Here is a 20,779-nt window from a genome sequence, read left to right on the forward strand (position 1 = left end):
AAAAAAAAATGTTACTGTCAGTGTCAGCTGCTGTCTGTTGTCAAACTTGTCAAAGTGTTGTCAATCTGTCAAAATAATTCATCGTCGTCCAATCCAACCAAACTGTTGCAATATGTTTCGAAGTTTTTAGTTATTTTACAAGTTAACGTTTAATGTGATTAATTAAAAGAATTCAAGAGGTAATGCTTATGTCAAAATGTCGGAAGAAGATAATCAGGATATTGAACAGGAGCTCGATGAACTGTTGACGAAAGTACAGCCGAATTTACAAGATGTTATCAAAAGGGTAAATAATTGGTATCATAAATTATTAAAGTGATTAGTGCATCAAATATGATGTGTTATTAATATTATTTTCTCTTATTGTCAGAGTTTTACCAACGTGGTCTTGCAACAGACTAAAAATGGTGAACAGGTAAAGCCTGACTCTCTGGAAGACACTTCTTACTTCGCCAAAAATACTCAGGTGTAAGTATGGTGAAACATTTTTTATTTTAATCACAAGTTATAATATTCAGGTGTACATTTGATTTGAGGATTGTACTACTCATACTAGTTGTTTTCTATAAAACAAAATTATTATTTCAGTAATCTCACCCGCTTAGAACTTGTGAAGGCTCCAACCTTCCACATGCAAGGTCTGTCTCTAGACCTGAAGTCGATGGGGTTGTCATTCCGGTGCTCCCTGGGCGAGGTCAACGTGCGAGGGCTGTACAGCGCATTTAATGAAAACTTGTACAACTTGATACCTGTCATGTCAGAAGGGCACGTCCTGTAAGTATTAAATAATAATCAATAAAGGATTTCCTTTAGTTACCTTTTTAATAGATAAATGTTTACCTCTACTAACTGTAATCAATTATTATTTATGTAATAAAAAAGGCAATAATGTAGCCTAAAAAAATGGTTACTATACTTTCAATGTCTGTAGATGATTTTTTTATTTTATAAAAAAATATTCACCACAGCACGAAATATCACAATGGTTCCAGACTGACATTATAGAACTGGTCTATAATGGTGCTTGATTAATAAAGTAATTACAAACATTCTGTAATTTGTATAGCATTCTTTCTATAATATTGTGTTTAATTTTGAAAGGTCTGAGCCCAATGAGGAAAAACGTAGGTAATAGAATAATAGTTAGAATTATTGTAGAGCAGTAAAAACTTAAAAAAATGTTTCTTCTAGAATATCCTTATCGAACATGACTGCAGATGTGAATGTTGGGCTGGTGCTGGAAGACGACGCCTTCTCGTTTGTGAACCCTGGTATAGACTTCATGCATGATGAGGTTCTGGTCAAGGTAATTTCGACATGATAAAGATCAATGATAGGCCTGCCATAATTTATATTTTCTCCAAATATTTTACATTCTGATTTTGCACTAGTCATAAGTCTATTCATATAATGAATTTTATTTTTATTTGTAAAAAGAAAAATTTTTATAAGTGAAAATGTGAATAACATAACCAACTACTTATAATACAACATTTTTTGCTCATTTAAATTAAAACATGTCTAGGTACTAATTAAGGTTTGAATCAATGAATTGGTTGATTAATTAATTTTTAATTCTTGCAATAGCTGTCGTGGCCTTCGCCACAAAAGAGCGGGGGCTATGACTTCGCTACGACAGAACAATTAGCAAAACATATTGGTAAGTTTTTATTACAACTTGACATAATGCTTTTTACTGTGGTGCGGATTTCGGCACGCGTGCGGATCCTGTCCACTTTTCATTATTTTATAATGTTTTTTCTATTCGCGGAATAGCCGAAAACCACGTCACAAGAAAAAGGCACTATTACAGAGGTCTTATTTTATTCGAATTAAGGCTACCTACTAAGTTATGCGCAACAGTAATATTAATGTATTCTTTTAGTTTCGTTTCCTCTACGATGCTGAAAGTGACAGTCGTGCCTAATTCGAGGCCATGTTATATTTAACACCATATGTCGTTAACTCGCTCCTGCGCCTACGGTAGAGATAAATAACACGATGTATAATGGCAACGCCCCACTTGCATCTGCTTATGAGAGCGATAATGATGTGTTTATTGTTGTTACTCCACTGGTGTTAATAAACTTGTGAGAGAGATAGTAAACGGTATTGTATGGCACATACAACTTTATTGGATATCTACTAATTTTTTTCCCCATCAATTTAGAGAGCTAAATTCGATTTTACTGTACTTACAAACTTTCATTCCCATATTATATTACTTTTACGATCTATTTTTAGGAAAAAAGAATCCATCCTAACTCTATTGCCAATAAATTATCAAAATTGGTCTAGCTAGAAAATTTCGCATTGATAAAATACATCATCGTGGATCGTTTCATCCACGAAGACGCGCCCCACCATTCTTCCGCTAATGTTTGAGTGTTATCGGTACACGCTAAATCATCCATGACTGTACACGCACACTACAATAATGACGCTCGAATTGCTCAGAAGGAAAGCTGTTTGGGGGAAACTCCCCGCACCCCGCGCTTCCCTCGACCAAAAATTGGTGGCGGGCGCGTCTTTGTAAAGCCCGGTCTGTGAGCACGTAGAATTTTGTCCAATGATCCCAAGCTTCCCATCCTTATCGCTCGCGCGTAATTATTTGCTGTCGCGACTGTGCGACGGGCTCCCGCAGTGAGTGTGCGAGCGCGACAGCAACATAATTACGCGCGAGCGATAAGGATGAGTAGCTTGGGGTCATTGGACAAAATTCTACGTGCTCGCAGACCAGACTATAGATGAAACGATCTATAGCATGGATTGAAATAACGTAGATTATTATCTTGCCACATTATTGGAATAAAGAATATAAATTCCAGACGACTTACCGCTCACGGCGGCGATATCGTTGCCGCTATACGCGCTTCTCCGGGACAAACTGCAAAGGCACCTCGCGGTGGTGCTGAGACAGGCCACCAGCGTCTCTGAGGTCGTCTGCTGCAACCCCAGCCTTCTGGAAGCTTACAGGTAAAAATCTGGTAATATTTGGTAGTATTTTATATATTTCTTGATATTGTTAAGTGTTAAGCATAAGTTAAACATAACTTTAACATTAACTAGCGATCATGCTTGACGTCATTAAACGTAATAATATGACATAAAAAAGTGGCTTTCCTAACTGAAGGACACGACTGTTACCGCGACGACCGCTTCACTGTGACCTACTTTTTCAGTCGACCATATCAATTCTGTGGCCTTTTATTTAGTTGTCATAATAATTAAAATCATTACTTCACTTGCAAACAGTCTAGTTGTTAATGAACTACCTAATTAGTTTTCTGAGATAAAAATATATGTCAAAAATCATGTGAATCGCTGCGTTCACTTTGACCGGTCCGTATCTCTAGCTTGAAAACCCTTCGACTTCGAATCGCCATCTAAAGATGTGTGAAAACTTAAACAGTGCCCTTAAGAACGTGACGTAAAGTCAACTTAGAAATGGTAGCACGTCATCGTCACGTTATCGTTGAATTCGAAGGCTGGGTATCGAATTTCGAATACGCAAATTATTCAAAGACGAAAGTTGTTCGTACTAGAGGTACTAACCGTTACCCGCAAATGGCAATGCCAGATTTTGTATGGAAGGTGGCGTCTTTTTTTTCACGCGGCCTACGACCAAACTTTGTTTTTGGATTACAAAATAGTGTAATAAACCAAACTTACTATGACATGTATACCTCTAAACTCAGTCTGAACTGAGTTACGAGCGTTAGAAGTTTGATGATTTACATACTAGATTTGCTTTTTGCGCGCATGTTTTGTAAGAAATTGCAACAAAATATTCCGCTATTTTTTTATTGCGCTGATTCTACTCCACACTGATGTCTGGAGTCTTTACTGGATGGTATTGTTTGTTTACACATACAATGTCACTATTTTGCTAAGGTTTGGTCGATGGCCGCGCAAAAAAAAAAGACGCCATTTTCCGGCATTGTCTTTTAGGTGTAAAAGCAACACAAACATACAGACAGAGTTACTGTTGCATTTATAATATTAGTATAGATTTAAAGTCCGGTCGCCGAGCATAGTATACAGGGTGTTACTTTGCATTCTTGCCATATTTAGAGAGGTTACTATATTACTGATACTGAATACAAATCCGTAAAAAAATAATGCCCGAAAATTTTTTTTTTAATCTTGAGTATTTTATTTTATCGACAATCTGTTAAACACACCACTAATTATCGTAACGCATGCACATCACTTGTTGGCGATGGCGATGGAGACTTTTTTACTTTTTATTGTATTTTTAAATATCTATTGCAATCTATTGTCTTTAAAATGTCTTTTTGACACTTGTAAAAAACTGAGAAATCCATCAAACACAAATCACGTTATAAATAATACAAAAATGACTGAAGTGTATTCAAACAACGAATAATTTAATCAAAATGGTGCTTGGAGTGTCTGCAAGACGTCTTAGACGAAATGCTTGATGACGTACCCTTAGCGTTACACCAAATGCTCTACTACCAGCAGGATGGTGCTCCCCCACAATAAGGACGTCAAGTGCGCGAATAATACGTTTGGTGAACAGTGGATTGGACGAGGGGTCCAGTAGCTTGGCCACCACGATCCTCGGACCTGACACCAATGGAATTTTTGGAGTGACTTGAAACGACTGGTATGCGCAGAAGAGATAAACAGTGTAAACGCGTTACATGAAAGGATTGTTTTAGTGAAACTGTGATACAAAACGTTTATGTGTTGCGAAAACTAAAGCGAAAAACCTACGCTTCGCCGTGCTAGACTGTGCCTTCATCAGAACGGAGGACACTTTGAACACTTGCTTCGCAGTACGTAAACTTTGTAAGTAGGAACCTCAGAATACGGAACAAACCAGAAACCGTCAACGGGCGTAAATGTGTATTCATATAAAGTACTCCAAATCGCACTACTTTGACTTTAAAGCAATCAGTCAATGGCCGGCGCGCGCATTGTTTACATATCCGTCAGATTGACACTTTATAATTAAATTATGCCGTCTTGTGCCGTTCCAACATGTAAGAATGCTACTGGAATTACGAAGAAAGTGCATGGGATCATGTTTTATCCGTAAGTAGCACATTTCCAATTCATTTTAATTAAATAATAATTTTCAAAAAAAATCACGGTTGTATTTTGTAAGTGTTGCCACAGGTCAACGGAATATTTTACCCTACTTTTTTATATTGAATTACATTTGTCTACTTATAAAAAATTCACGCGTTAATTTTGTTAGCGTTACCACAGAATAATGGAATATTTTCCCCATCCTTTTTGTTTTAATTAGTTTTTAGTGTAATTTCATCCATGACATGACAACCTGATTAATTAAATTATAAGTGCCACTTGTGGTCTAAACTGAATAAATATTTTTGATTTTGATTTGATTTCAATATATTGAATTAATTTATAATATTACTCCCTAATAATGAGGAGATAATAAATTACTATCGTGAATTTCATACTTTCCCATTTATTCAAAAGTAAGGCATTGGTATCAACAGATCAGCAGCAGCAATATTTGTATATTTAATAATAATTTTAAGTAATTAATTATTGCTTACATACTTACTCTGATTTTTTTTCAGGATACACAGCCAGAGTTGCCTCGCAATCAAATTTAAGTATTGGTGATGTTTTTGATTTGGATTCTGTTTTTCACTCCAAGAAAAGTTAAACTAAAAGCACTACTGCGCCGTAAACAAATGTTTTGTTGTCGATATGTTTACATAATAAAGAACCTTAAGTTTCTTTTTTGTTTTACTTGGCATTCTAAAATTTATATTCGACTTTTGTAATTGACTTTTAAATAACATATTATACCTACATAAAATATAGTACATATATTACACTATTTAATAGAAATAAATAATCATCTTACACTTAGTTACTTCGGAGTAAAAATTAAATTCATAGGTAGGTAGGTACTATCTATGCCTATGGCCAGTCATGTCGTCTCGTTCTATCGCAAAGAATCACCATTTGATAAGAGCGAGAGCAAAAACGGAAATGGATAGTTAACACTGGCCGTGTGTACTTATTTCACTTACTTATTTTTTACTTGTTTAACATCTCTTTAAAAAATTACATAATTTTACCCCAAAAATGGGGGTGTCACACGGCGCTAGTAACACTAAAGGGGGTAGAGGGGCGCGGGAGGGGAAGTATTTTGGACACAAGTTGCCGCGTAGAAATGTTATCGAACACTCCTTCTGGTTTGTTCTGTATTCTGAGGTAGGAACTTATGAATAAATAATTAATCGTGAATAAGGTGATTTCATTTCATACTTAATTTATTAATTTGTAAAAATAGGGTACAATGTTTTAAATTAATTGAAACCCTAATAATTATTACGTATTTTTGACGGTCCTAAGCCCGTGAAGTAGAAAGGAATATCTGAAATCAACTGAAGAGTATTTTAAAATAGTTATTATGACTGGATAAAAAGGCTGGTACCCAAAGCCATGAAATTAAGAACTAGGCCACGCCCACTAGGTTTATTCCACTTGCACCTGTAGAACGAGCGAGCCAAAATTGGTTTATTCCAATTTGTACTGAAAAACCAAATTTACTAAAATCTTAGTGTACTTTCTTTATGGGAGTCTCTTGTTTATCTTAAATAATAGGTACTATTACCTACTTTTATCTCTGTGAATATGGCAAGAATGCAAAGTAACACGGTGTATAATTTCGTCCAATGACCCCAATCTACCCATCCTTTCGCTCGCGCGTAATTAGTCGCGAAAGCAATAAAATTACACGCGGGCGTGAAGGGTGAGTAAAGCCTGGTCCGTGAGCACGTAGAATTTTGTCCAATAATGACCCCAAGCTACCCATCCTTATCGCTCGCGCGTAATTATATTGCTGTCGCGACTGTGCGACGGGCGCAGTGAGTGTGCGAGCGCTTGAGGTCATTGGACGAAATTCTATCTGCTCGGCGACCGGACTTTAGTATAGTATAGAGATAATTTTATGGTCGTAGCGACATGGCGGCGTGCCTGGCCGAGAGCGGCAACAAGGTGGTGGACATGGTGCTGATCAACATGCGGCGCACGCTGCTGCAGAGCTGTCACGAGGTGCTCGAGCTGCCGCCTCTGCACGCCACCTTCATGCACAAAGTAAGGCCTTCTTCATGGCATCCTGTTTGCAGTTTCCCCCAAAACCCGATCTATTCGAATTTGTTCAAACTTCAAACTTTAAAATGCTGCAAAATAGCACTAAAGTACGGCCAACTAGCAGCGATACAAAAGGTCGATACGACTGTCGAGTTGAAAATATATTCTGTCTCTTCCTATCTTGTGTGTTTGTCGTAATGTCTCGTTCTCCCGCCAAAATATGTCAAAGTCAGACGGGTTCACCCATGACTTTGGGTTTGTTTATATTTGGTATCGCTTCTCGTTGGTCGTAGGTACTTTAATTTCTATTGCAATAAGTGCGTGCGTGTGTAATGTACAGCGTCTTTTTTAGATCCTGGATAAAAAGAAGTTGCAATAGTAATGAGTTTTCCCTGTATCCAGAATTCCAGATCCATTTTTTTTAATCTTTATGTATTTATTTTAAATATTAAAAAAAATAATGGATCTGGTATTCTGAATACAGGAAAAAACTCTCAGCTTTTCTCGCGTCATTTCATCGATTTTACCCGATAAGCCCATACTTTTGTCGTCTAAAATCATCGATAAGATTTTATCACGGCGCCCATCCTATCCCGGCTTATATCTGATACCACCTCGTAAAAGTTAGTAAAATAATATTTGTAGATTAATATTTTGATTCTTCTAGTGCTTATTATGTTCCAGATTGGGTCGATATCGTTTATAGGCAAGTTCGAGACCGACACGGGCTGGGTCAAGAACCTAGCCACCATCAACCGCGTGAGTGACGTCAGCGTCAGCCGCCCCGACCCCGTCAAGACTTGCTTCCACTTCACGCTAAGGATAAAGGACTTACAGGTATGGACATGTAGAAATTAGAACAGACGCTGACTAAGGCCCTTTTCACATGTCCCGGTTGGCGGTCAAAATGAGCAGTGCGGCGCCGCGTCGTGAGATATGGTGAAATCTTTGCGGTGCAGCGCCGAAACTCCTCGTGTACTTGGCTCTTATGTGATCTGAAAATGTTAATGCTATTTAGATTTAAACAATTTTGCATTATGATTAAGTGACTTTTAAGTCTTGAGCCACTATAGTCTGGTTTGCGAGCACGTAGAATTTTGTCCAATGACCCCAAGCTACCCATCCTTATCGCTCGCGCGTAATTATGTTGCTGTCGCGCTCGCACATTCACTGCGGGCGCCCGTCGCACAGTCGCGACAGCAATATAATTACCTGCGAGCGATAAGGATGAGTAGCTGGGGTCATTGGACAAAATTCTACGTGGTCACAGACCGGGCTTTAGATCTGTTTCAATATGAGTTTTACTTGGTGTCATTTCAGATCGGCTACGACGACTACCGGATAAAGGCAATGGGCGTGTCGTGTAGCGGGCGGCTCGCGGCTGCCTTCGCTCACAGCTCCTTGCACGTGGCTCTGACGGTCGGGCTCGCGCGTTGGGAGCCCTACGCGCAATTAGATGACTTACGCGTGCAGCACATGGAGTGAGTTTCTGATATTTCTCGCTTATTCCCATCGTGTCGTATAGTGCCGAAGTGCAGAATGAACATGGACAAGACAAAAATCATGTCTAATGTCCGTATTGCATGCACCCACTCTATTGAAGGTTGGAGACTATACACTCGAAGTTGTTGACAATTATGTATACCTGGGACAAACAGTCCAGTTAGGTAGGGTCAACTTCAAGAAAGAGGTCAATCGTCGAATCCAACTCAGCTGGGCAGCGTTCGGGAAGCTACGTGACATACGTCCAAAATACCGCAGTGTCTCAAGACAAAAGTCTTTGATCAGTGTGTGTTGCCAGTGATGGTATATGGATCTGAAACGTGGTCGCTTACTATGGGCCATACACCCAAAGGGCGATGGAGCGGGCTATGCTTGGAGTTTCCCTGCGTGATCGAATCAGAAATGAGGAGATCAGTAGGAGAACCAAAGTGACCAACATAGCTCGCAGAATTGCTAAAATCAAGTGGCAGTGGGCGGGGCACATAGCTCATAGAGACGATGGCCGTTGGGACAGAAAAGTTCTCGAGTGGCGACCACGGGTTGGAAGACGTAGCGTGGGAAGGCCTCCTACAAGGTGGACCGACGATCTGGTAAAGGTCGCGGGAAGAGCCTGGATGCGGGCAGCGCAGGACCGTGCATTGTGGAAAACCTTGGAGGAGGCCTTTGTCCAGCGGTGGACGTCATTTGGCTGAAACGAACGATATCGTTCGCCGCGCTTGCTTGGGCGGAGCGTGCCACGCCAGTTGCAATCATTGCCATTTCATCCAACTGCAATCGTTGTTAGACCTTCCAGCAAGGCGCTTCTTCTTCTTGCTAAATGTTTGTCTCGAAGCGCTGGTAGGGCATAAAAAGAATGGGACATGTATAGGCTCCTTTAAGAGCATTTGACGATTTGTAAGTACTAATTTAATTAGTCTATACAAATAAAGATAATTTAGATTTTGAACACTAAAGTACGCTCTTAGCAGATATAGCCCGGTCTGTGATCACATAGAATTTTGTCCAATGACCCCAAGCTACCCATCCTTATCGCTCGCGCGTAATTATGTTGCTATCACGCTCGCACACCCACTGAGGGTGCCAGTCGCACAGTCGCGACAGCAATATAATTACGCGCGAGCGATAAGGATGGGTAGCTAGGGGTCATTGGACAAAATTCTATGTGCTCACAGACCGGGCTTTAGCTTGTATTGTGAGGTCCATAGACTTGGAGGTACGCTAATTTTGCCATATCGCTTCATTCTAATTATTTCCCGTCTGTCCCAGCTCAATGGATCTGCACATCACGGGTCTGGGCCCACTGAGCGGCGTGTGTCCACTGGTGGGCGCGTGGGCACGCGGCGCGGGCGTGGCGCAGGCGGCGCCGGCGCTGGCCAGGCAGCTGCAACGGGAGTTACACGCGGCGCTCGCTGAACTACCGCTATGGGACATGCTGCACGGGAAGCAGTGAGCTGTGAGATGCTATACAATAGGGATGATGACTGGGAAATGAAATCGAAATTCTATTTAGTCCGTCAGACAGATAATCAAAAAATTTTGAACACATATTTTTGAATTTTTTTCATAATCGAATAATTACAGTATTATATTGAGTTGAAATGGCGCGTGACTCACTTTTGAGTAAAAATTCAAGTGTGACGTAACGCGCTATTTCAACTCGATATAGCACTGTTATTATTTAATTATGAAAGAAAATAAAAAATATGAGTTTAATATTTTCTAATTATCTGTCTAACGGACAAATAATTGCAATTTTGTCATCTAGCTTATTAACAACTTTTCCCCGGGACAAACTCGACCTTCACTGGTAGGGTTTTTATTGGCGGTCAAGCTGTAGATCCTGGCTACACAGGAGTTGCAGCGGTGGGAACGAGAGGTGGGAATAGTCCCGTAAACCATTAATATTTAACTTTTTCACTAGTTTCAATCCTGACGTCAACGTACAGGACGACACGCGTTACGCGTTTCAAGTGTTCTGTAAGATATTAAAAAAAAAACCCTTAAAACACACGTGGCGCTCGCGAGACAGTTGCAACGAGACATGCAGCGCTTGCTGAACTACCGTTATGGGACATGCTGCACGGGAAGCAGTGAGCTGTGAGATGCTAACCTTTAAGCAGCGTCCAAACGAGCATAGTTTACGACGCGTTTCTTGAGTCTACAAAAAAGTTCAGTGTGAACTTCACAACGACTTAAAATGTGTTGGAATTTGAAATCACGCTACGAAAATTACGCTCGTTTGGCGTCAGACTTAACATTTTTCACTAATTTAAGTCCTTGACAAGGAAACTTGGACGTACAGAGAATTAGGGGGGTATAATAGCTCTATTTATAATACAATCCACTGCTCTCATTTCGACCTTTCCCTACATTTTGGTCCTTCGAGCCGGACTCACCTATGAACCAGAATGGGGAACCCTGCATAAAAGAAAACCCACCCCCTGCAGACGCCCATATAAAGCAATAATATCGTCAATGACTGGTTAAAGATTAAAACCCATGCGTACCACGTTCAAAGTGCGTTTTTCAAGCAATCGGAATACCTTTTTTAAATTTAACAGAGCAGAAAACGCGACGTGCATATACAGTGCCTACAACCCGGTCGAGTAAACTGCGCACTTGGCAGCTTGGGTTGTATAACAAACACCATGTGCATTGGCCCTTAGGGCAAACAGAACGCGTTCCTAGCGCTAAAGCATACGAAACTCATCTCCTAATACCGTTTTTGAGACAACCTAGCTGTATTTGATATGTTCACCTCCGAATTTCAATCTTAGGCGAATTTATGGAATAATCGTACTGATAAATTATTTTGATTTCGTCGTATTATTTAATGTTTTTATTTCTTTCTTGTTACGTAACTTGTGTTACTTTTATATTATTTTGTGAAAATCATTTCTTATGTGTATTTTGGTTTTATTTTTAGTTAAATTCCTAAGTATGAGTGAATATAAGTAATTAATTATATTTTTTGTTTTTGTAGTAATTTATATTTAAAAATATAACGTAAGCAATAATTTTGATATTATGACTGTTTATTATTTAGTAAAAAGAACCACTTAGTGCCTTTTTACATAACTGAAAGCCATATATTTAAAATGTCTTATACCTACTAGAGTTGTATACATTTTTGACTATTTTAAATGGATTGGATAAATGTATATTCCGCTCTTTAATGATCGTACACGCAGCTCGCATTACATAAATTGTAAGATATTTTTTTGATATTTTTATGTCAAATGTTAGTACTAGACTAGACATGTTACCATCTTGATGTTTGAATCTGAAGGTTTTCTTTGTAATTCTAAGTCTTCTGTAAATGCTTCCACACTGCCTTGTAACAGTTAAAATTTCGCATTAATTACACAATATATTTTCAGTGGGCTGAGTGTGAGTTTACATGAAACGTGCTCACTAGTGAGCGTGCTTAAAAAATGTATGAAAATTTTAGTTTTTGAAAGTTTCCCGCTAGGGGCGCTGTACAATCCGTCACATATTTAATGTCATTTTTTGACGCGCTCGCTAGTGAACGCGTTTGAAAAAAACTGACACTCAGCCCTCTGTTTATACATTTTTGTTTGGTGTACATCTGAATGATCCAAAATAAAAACCACTTTCTTGCTTTTCTAACTGTAATCATGAAGGCAGTGTCAGTACTTGAACCATGAAATTCTTTTTGGATAATAGTATTGGTTGTGAAAACTTTTATCTTTTGAGACTGTTGTAATGTATTTTTACTGCAATTTCGTTAAATAAAATTTGTTTATAAAATCAAACTTTTTTTTATTACACAAACGTTGTAATGAGGATCATTTCGATTTTTAGCTGTGAATGCAGATTTATAGGGCTAAGAAATCCTTAATACACAGTGCAAAAATTTTTGTTCTACGACAAAAATTGACGAAGTTATGGCCAAATTACTAAAAAAGTTCACTGACCGCCCGGCGCGGGGACGATGACGTCATTATATCCGATCCGAACGCTGCCGGCGTACTGCGTGGATAGAAAATATTTTTTTCTAGCCAAATTATCAGTTTTAGAGAAAAACTTGTAATGACATTTATTCATCAGAATAAAGTAAGCTATCGATAGGTAATTTTTAAAAATGGAAATTGTGAAAAATAACGCAAAAAATCCATATGCTCATACGATTCAATGGCACGCAGAGATGCGATTGGGGTCTCCGCGGTGGTATATTTGGCGATTTATTCAAATAAAGTGTACATAAGTGTTGTTAGAGTCATATCTTCTTTCAAGTAAAATATAAAAATGTATAAGTATTAATTTATTTACTTCTAACAATAAGGTATAACTTCTAACAATAAGACATTGCTATGAAAATCATTTCGATGTACACTTAATAAGTTAATACCTACCTGTTATTTAGTTTTTCTGAGCTAAACCTACGCACCTACCTATCTATTCGCCGTTCCCATGGGCGGGCCAGCTGCTGCAGGAAAGGACAGCCGCTCCGTGCTGGAAATCTATTTAATCTTAGCCTAGAAGCTGGGTATGACTACCCCGCCCCTCTCCTCTCCCCAGGTCATAAGCTGGGCATGACTTCCCCCTCGGCCAGAAGTTGGGTATGATTTACCCCCCCCCCCCCCCCCCCCGGCCCGAAACTGGGTATGACTTGACCCCTCCCCCTCCCCCCAGGCCAGAAGCTAGGTAAGGCTTGCCCCTACCCCCAGGCCATAAGCATAAGCTGGATACAGTAGCGGCGTAAGGGGGGGGGCGGTGGGGGCGGTCCGCCCCGGGTGCCAAGCATCAGGGGGTGACACAAGTCGCGCATTAGTACTCACTGACTCATCTGCATGGCAAATCTGCGGTCAATGTCATGATACGGGGGGTGCGATTGTATTTCAATCTTCGAATCGGTAGGTAACCCCAAGATCCTGGGGGTACCAGGGGGTGCCTTAGGAGTTATGACGGGGGGGGGGGGGGGGGGGGGTGATCGCCCCGGGTGCCAACCCATGCTACGCCGCCACTGGCTGGATATGACTCCCCTTCGGCCAGAAGCTGGGTATGAAACCCCCTCCATGCCAGAAATGCCAGAAACTGGGTATGACTTGATGATTATTATGTTCAATACAAACAATCATTAAGTTACACTCACCCCAACCGCGTCTCCGCATTGCATTGAATCCTATGAAAATGTGGTTTTTGGACATAGCAATACTTATTTTTCACAATTTTTATTTTTAAAAATTACTGGTCGATAGGTTACTTTATTTTGAAGAATAAATGTTATTAAAAGTTTTTTTCTAAAACTGATAGTTTAGCCGGAAAAAAATATTTTCCATCCTATTAGTACGCCGGCTGCGCTCGATTCGGATATAATGACGTCACGCGGCCTTGCGTACGTTGACTTTTAGCGGCAAAAACGGCCTATGTTTATTACTTAATATCTTCGTAAGTAATGGTCCGATTTGGATAATTCAAAAAGATATATCTTTCTTATGTCTTAAAGATTAACGTAGATACTACTTTTATTGAATTTTCTACAACAGTACTGATCCTCATTCTCAAAATTTACGCCTTTTTATGGCCAATTAGAAATGACGTTTCGGGGATTTTGGATATGTAAGTTGCTATCGCGTATTCGCATCTGTAGGTATAGTCTGTGGTATAGTGCTTAAGAGTAGGCGCACACCGTTGATTTTTAGTTGGCCGATAGTTGTGCCCGATTTTAAATTGTATGAAGAATCGGCCAAATCGAATCGGCGTAGTGTGCGCACTCCCATACATGCCCATACTGATCAACTGCCCGACTAAACTATCGGCCGACGAAAAATCAACGGTGTGCGCCTACTCTAACTCAGTGCCTGAGGTATATGAGCGGCACGGGAAGGTGTTTTTGAGGCGTCAATGTCGCCGAGCCTTTATATGCTTTAAATTTGTATGCTCTGTCACGTCTTAATACACTCGACATCAAATAAATCGCACCTCCTGCGACAAGCACTTTCAAACGTATGCATCTCCACTTCCCACCAATATTGGCACCATTTCAAAACCTAGTTCTAACCTTCATTTCATTAAAGGAAAGGTTTTTACCCCAAAAATGTGTCTTTAGAAGGATCCAGCGTCACTTCTTCAAAAAATAGGTAGTTACGTTTGAGCCAACTTTTATGGCTATAAAACTGTTAAGTTGGGATTAATCGTTAGGTATCCATCTGTTAAAGAAGACACGTGAGATCATTATTTGGTTTTATAACCATAAATATTGGTCTAATTGATCCCAGAGGTGGGCCCAAAGTGAGGTATTTATTCAAGTCACATTTATGGTATATTTTAATCATTTATTAAGAAATTAAATGTGTTTTTCTTAAAGGATATTTTATAGAACTTTCAAATAACACCAATATTGTTGGGGCACCATGGTTGTGTCAGAAGAAATTCTTTAAAGTTCGCGTCGCGGAAGGTGCGGTTTATTTGACGTTGAGTATATGTCAATGTAACTCCTCCCGTACTACTCCCATACCTCAGGCACTTCCTGAGTTTAGCGCTAGACCTAAGGTTGTGAGTGAGAGTGATAGAACCATACACCACCATTGAGTAGCCTGCAGAACAGCTAGGAGTGAGTAGAAAATATGTGCAAGTGCCAGCCACTATTGAATGACCATGTAAAATGACAAAAAGATTTTGAATACTTTTCAGTTTTACTTTTTTTTTTTCAAACTGGCAGCAAACTGTTTGACTTGACATACGTTATTGTGACGTTTAGAAGAATGGTCTTCGCCGTTTTATGGTTTTGAATAATCCTATTATTTATCAGTGTTTTATATCAAACAATGTTATTCAAGACAGACTGCTCATCTGCTGATTAGTTTTGTCATATTATGAGGTATATCCAGTATTTATTTACTTTGAACATATTGTGTCAAATCAATTTTATTTAATATTTTTTCGTTACAGCGTTGTCTGCATTCTTTTCGATCGAGGTTGAATTTTGGTAAAACAAATCAAAGATAAACAGCAATCATGGGTCTGGTACAGTCAGTATTTTGTTCCATGACATTTTGCGTTGAAAGGTAAGCAAACTTGTACAAAACAAGAGGAAACATCAAGCGGAATTATTGCACTGCCAAAGTCTTTAATATTCCGTAGAGAATAAGGGCGATCTTAAGGTCAACATATCACGCCTGTTGTATCCTTGTGAACAAACATACATAAATTGGCAGAAAGAGCCTGTTCTCTACTTAAACCAACTTGTATTTCATTTTCAGAGTATTAACCTGGACTTGTTGTGCATTCGTGCTGATGCTTCTCATGTTCACAATTATTTTACTAATGATATACGGTATATCAGTGGGCTATCATTACGCTCAGAAAGAACTGGCGTCCTTTGCAAGTAAGTTTGGACATAATTTTAAAAAATATCCGTTAATAGTCCTCGCGTTTATCTGTAAATACCAAAACCTGTGGTTTTGTTTGAATAAACAACTATCGCCTCAATATAATAACCAATAGCTACTTACATGCCCCCTGCCGCGTGCTGCACTGTAGCCACATTAACAAGCATGCTGCTTCCATTGCAAAAAAAAAAATAATTCCATTGCAAAATAATAACTGAAATTTTACTATAAATTATATTATCATTGCTACGGGATTTTGCAACAAAACACTTTTCGGTAAACAGATATTTACCCACCCGACGTTTCAACTCGGTTGCACGTATCATAGTCGCAGGCAGACTGAAGAGATGCGGCGTCGTCTGCTCGGGCGCGATGAATTTTCTTCACCCACCCGCATTTGCACAAAATATTTTTGTATCGTAGCAGTGATAACACTGGTCAACAAAATTTTGTAACAAGAAATGTGCTTGCTAATTTTAAATTACCTACCTACCGTCAATTTATTCCCATATTTATTTTGATTCCATCAGGTCTAGTTTTCGTGTTACAGCTACTACCCACAAAATTAAAAATTAACCGTTTTTGTTTCACTTTCGCATTCAGAGAAATTGTTTATTTGAAGAGCGTAGTGTTTTGTTCTGTTTTTAGAGTTAAGTGATTCCTAATTAATGTCAAGTAAGTGCAAAAATGATCCTTCCAAGTTTTTTTTAATTTGTGGTGGTACTTTCAAAACTCAGCGAAGGAATTTGTCACCATTAGTAACTAAGTTATATGAACAGTATTTTGGCTTTTCCATCGGACAACAAAGCAAAGTGAGGGTTCCACACATCTGTTGTGTTACATATGTGGGTCTTTTCACTGGGTGGGCGAAAAGATCTAGATCTATGTCTTTTGCAAACCCTATGATTTGGGCGGAACCAACGAATCACTCATCTGATTGTCATTTTTGTCTTGCTGGTACAAAAAAGGTATTACAATTAAACCAAAAAGTAAAATTAAGTATCTTGACCTGCCTTCAGCTAAAAGACCGATCCCTCATAGTGAAGATCTACCGGTAGTCCGCTACCAGAACCACCTCAAACTAGCGATCTGGCCGTTACGCCAAAAATCGAAAAGACACATTGGATCCTGACTTTGAGGGCATATTTGTTGGCCCTCAAATCAGGCAATTGATGAAAGATGATATACGAGGGTGGTCTGAAAAGTTTCCGACCTAACATAGATACAAGATTTTTTTTCATAAAATTTATTTTTATTTTTCTACATAGTCTCATCCACAGTAATTAGTCGGCGCCAAAACTCGGATTTATTGCGCCTAAACTGCGCCAACAGAGCATTGGAAATGTTCGTTCGAACACGTCGTTGGTCTGGCGTTAGCAAACGCGGCACCCAACGCGCGGACAGCTTTCTCATGCCTAAATCTTGATTTAATATGTGACAAACACGTTCTTTGGACATTTTCATTGCCTCTGCTATCTCTCTCACTTTAATTCGGCGGTCGTCTAACACCATTTGGTGAACTTTAGCGATGTTATCGTCAGTAGTTACAGTTTTTGGACGTCCCGAACGTTCATCATCTCCCAAGCTCTTACGGCCACGTTTAAATTCGGCTGCCCAAAATTTTACTGTGGTAAATGACGGTGAAGAGTCCCCGTACACAGAATCTAACTCATCTTTGATTTGCGTAGGGGTATTCCCTTTCAAAAACAAATATTTTATGACAGCTCGATACTCGATTTTTTCCATTTTCACAAAAATACTCACATCGACTCACTCAAACGACTTTCAAATAAAAACCGCGCGTCAAAAATGGCTGAAATTTTGAAGTGTTGCTGTCAAAAGATGCACAATTACATTCCCTGACTTTAATTGATGTATGCTGCCATCTTCACGTTGAGGTCGGAAACTTTTCAGACCACCCTCGTATTAATTAAAGAAAAGCTTAGTAATTTAGAAAAATCAGCTTGGGAATCTTTCATAAAAAGTAACTTTCAATTTTCTAGGAAATCACCGATCAAGTGACCATAAATGTATTATTGCGGAGCTTTTATCTACTTATAAGGCTTTGGCCTGTAATATGTCATTGAAAATACATTTTCTTCATTCACATTTAGACTTCTTCCCTGAAAATTTGGGCGCCATCAGCGATGAACACGGTGAAAGATTCTATCAAGACTTCTACCATAGAAAAACGATATCAAAGCAAGTAGAGCCCGCGAATGTTAGCGGATTACTGTTGATCATTAAAACGAGACATTTCTGAAGCAAAATACAGACGAAAATCATAAAAGGAAATTCAAATTAATGTTGCAATAAATCAAAATAACTTATTTTTGTTGATAAAAATTCAAAATTTGTATAAGTAATGTTATTAAATGGTATTATAAAAAAACTATTTGTATTTAAAACATTTAAATTGTATTTCTAGTATCCTTATCCTTTTTTGTTGACTAGTGTAATTTATAGAAAATGCAACTTTGCCTGCTACCCACATAACTTGCTTACCACTTACGACAATGTAACGTGCTTGACAATAGCGGAACCCTATAGAAATTGCTGCCGAGGGCAAAAGTGACAAAATAATATTTTTCCAGTGTCTTCGAGATCGACGACAGAGCCGACGATGCTTCGGGCCGGGCCGGAGTCGCAGCCCGTGGTGCGCCTCGTGGCCGTCAACCGATCCGAAGTCGAACACGCACCACATCCACTTCTTGGTATGAAGGAGGATAATAATCATTTTTTTACATATTTCACCTTCTGCTGTTTACGTAGCAAAGTTTATTTGCCTTTTATCACATTCTACTCAAACGTTGTCTGCTGTACCATTTAGCTAGCTTTGCGATATCCGTCCGTTTCTGCTTGGTGTGATTTATACAAAATAATTTCGCGCTCTGAATCGAATATTGCTCGATCTGGTTTGCACACGGGTCTAAAGCGTGCTTTTTTGATAGTTGGTCTTAATATGAATTTAATGTTTCCAGAGGTGTATCAAACCAAGAAACCAGGAGAAAGTCTATTCATGGAATCCACGGAGACACCGATTGTCGTTTTGGAAACTGAAAGGTAGTGTCTGATTGTTTTAACGCATGGTCGCATTAATTTTAAGATTTAAAGCATAGTTAACATGTCGCATGGGTCGTCTGTTACATGATTTATGTCACCATTTGGAGTCTCTTAACGGCCGTTGTAACTACCACTACCGACAGTGTAGACATGATAATAGCTAGAGACAAAGGCTAGAACTCGGTCGGGAGTTGTTTTTCTGATCCGAGACAATCTGCTTTTTTCTGGTCCCATAAGTTTTGTGTGTTTCTATAGGCCACCAAAGGAGCCAGAGCTGCTGCCCCACGAACGGGAATTGGCGCGAAAGTTGATAGGCCGCTTCCGTCGCTCGCGGAACAACACCACCAGCGAGCCCTTCCTGCGGCCTTTGAGAAACAGTTCGGAGCCCGCGCCACTTCAGCTATTAACCTGACCTCGTTGAAGAGAAATTTACTGTTTCTCTGTACGAAATGACCTGAATGAGAACTCGATGCTAGCGAAGCACATCAATAAAACTTAAGCATTTTTACAACATGTTTAATTTATATCCCAATGCATACAACTGTCATTTTGATATGAAATTCGTAAAATTTGTTCGATCTGATATGAAATTCGTAAGGTTTGTTCGATTTGTGATGGCAATTTCTTGGAGGAGACCTTCGTTGGTGTTATTTTGAGGGGTGGGGCCATCAATGTCGCGGCGAGACAGGCGGTGAGCGAACCCTCGCTTGATGGCCTTGTCTACGGATCGCATCACATGGCCCGGTGTTCTTTCTGGGCCCGACCGCAAAGCGCCAGCTGCCTTGGCAGCCTTTGCTATAAAATACATGAGAATGTATGTTAATATTATGAATATATGAATAGGACAAAAATTTAATCATTTAAATCAGCTCAAAAAGATCTTTGTCCTAATAAATATGTAATATAACTTTTTAAGCTTACCCATAGCTTCCACAGAATTGGATACAAAACAGTAATGGTACCCGATACCGATTCCCATGACCATTACAGTTATGATTGTGAACAGAAGACAACAAGTTAACATGGCACATACTGTGCATAGAGAGATTCTGCAAACAAGGACTTATCGGATGAAGGGTCTCATCTTAAAACAAAAATCTCAACACAAAACCAAGCTTACCTTTCTAAAGCATCTAAGACGATTGAAACGAATGAACTGAGAGAACAACACACACAACCCATTTTGTGAGACTAACATTAATGTTACAGGAATTTAAGAACTACCTACGTCTGAGAAATCATGAGGATTTAGATTTTCTACATCCCCAAGAACATAACAATAAGGATTACAAGTTCATCATTTAAAAATAACCGAATTGATGAAACACATAATCCAAAACGTCTATCTTCTATCGAATTGACAACTTTTCCGTCAATTAATTTAATTTTTTTTGCAATTTTTCTTTTACAGAATAAAGAATAGAAGTAAGTAGAGAATACCAGGTATTCTCAAAAGTTTATTGGCAAAAAACTGTGAAAGTTATTTTTCTTTTAACGGATTTTAGCAATACAATAATCCGTTACCCTATGCTATGCATATCCACCTTTCTGCAGTCGGGTAAGAACATTCCGGTGCGGTGTTTTCTGCGTGAGGTACTGGCGGTACGCACCCTCTCCTTCATACAAAATGTGCTCGAAGTATTATTTTTTTTTGGAGCTCGGAAATCAACGACGGCACATCACTAGTGTCAATGTCAACAAACTGTCAATCTCAACGTGTTACCAACTGTCAAATTTGTTGAAAATAT

The 20,779-nt window shown here is 39.1% G+C and overlaps 2 protein-coding genes and 2 long non-coding RNA genes across 4 annotated transcripts; 3 read left to right on the top strand and 1 right to left on the bottom strand.

Annotated features, from left to right (window-relative positions):
* The first annotated feature begins 62 nt into the window (after positions 1-62).
* Positions 63-8,595, top strand: LOC135075597 (uncharacterized). The gene is made up of 9 exons (XM_063970013.1): positions 63-286; positions 371-468; positions 589-774; positions 1,192-1,306; positions 1,588-1,660; positions 2,829-2,976; positions 6,978-7,113; positions 7,795-7,947; positions 8,431-8,595. Exons 1-9 carry the CDS (start codon positions 197-199, stop codon positions 8,593-8,595), a joined length of 1,164 nt encoding a protein of 387 aa, XP_063826083.1. The 5' UTR covers positions 63-196.
* On the top strand, positions 4,829-5,745 carry LOC135075596 (uncharacterized). Its single transcript, XR_010258063.1, has 2 exons — positions 4,829-5,064; positions 5,583-5,745. It is a non-coding gene; the product is annotated as an uncharacterized LOC135075596 (long non-coding RNA).
* A 6,467-nt stretch (positions 8,596-15,062) lies between the features above and the next one.
* Positions 15,063-19,542, top strand: LOC135075265 (uncharacterized). Its single transcript, XM_063969645.1, has 6 exons — positions 15,063-15,457; positions 15,529-15,644; positions 15,840-15,964; positions 18,563-18,682; positions 18,950-19,031; positions 19,287-19,542. The coding sequence occupies exons 2-6, from the start codon at positions 15,595-15,597 to the stop codon at positions 19,441-19,443; spliced, it is 534 nt and encodes a 177-aa protein (XP_063825715.1). The 5' UTR covers positions 15,063-15,457; positions 15,529-15,594; the 3' UTR covers positions 19,444-19,542.
* On the bottom strand, positions 19,531-20,430 carry LOC135075267 (uncharacterized). The gene is made up of 3 exons (XR_010257992.1): positions 20,152-20,430; positions 19,953-20,080; positions 19,531-19,826 (listed from the first exon to the last, which is right to left on the bottom strand). It is a non-coding gene; the product is annotated as an uncharacterized LOC135075267 (long non-coding RNA).
* Positions 20,431-20,779: the final 349 nt, after the last annotated feature.

Source organism: Ostrinia nubilalis, chromosome 10 (assembly GCF_963855985.1).
Source record: "Ostrinia nubilalis chromosome 10, ilOstNubi1.1, whole genome shotgun sequence".
NCBI classification, from domain to species: domain Eukaryota; kingdom Metazoa; phylum Arthropoda; class Insecta; order Lepidoptera; family Crambidae; genus Ostrinia; species Ostrinia nubilalis.

Bases quoted from the DNA above. Each gene is read 5' to 3' on its own strand.
- LOC135075265 (XM_063969645.1), top strand. From the start codon at position 15,595: ATGGGTCTGGTACAGTCAGTATTTTGTTCCATGACATTTTGCGTTGAA. The intron at 15,645-15,839 runs GTAAGCAAACTT...TTTCATTTTCAG, and splicing joins ATGACATTTTGCGTTGAAAG to AGTATTAACCTGGACTTGTT. The intron at 19,032-19,286 runs GTAGTGTCTGAT...GTGTTTCTATAG, and splicing joins GTCGTTTTGGAAACTGAAAG to GCCACCAAAGGAGCCAGAGC.
- LOC135075597 (XM_063970013.1), top strand. From the start codon at position 197: ATGTCGGAAGAAGATAATCAGGATATTGAACAGGAGCTCGATGAACTG. The intron at 7,114-7,794 runs GTAAGGCCTTCT...ATTATGTTCCAG, and splicing joins ACGCCACCTTCATGCACAAA to ATTGGGTCGATATCGTTTAT. The intron at 7,948-8,430 runs GTATGGACATGT...GTGTCATTTCAG, and splicing joins TAAGGATAAAGGACTTACAG to ATCGGCTACGACGACTACCG.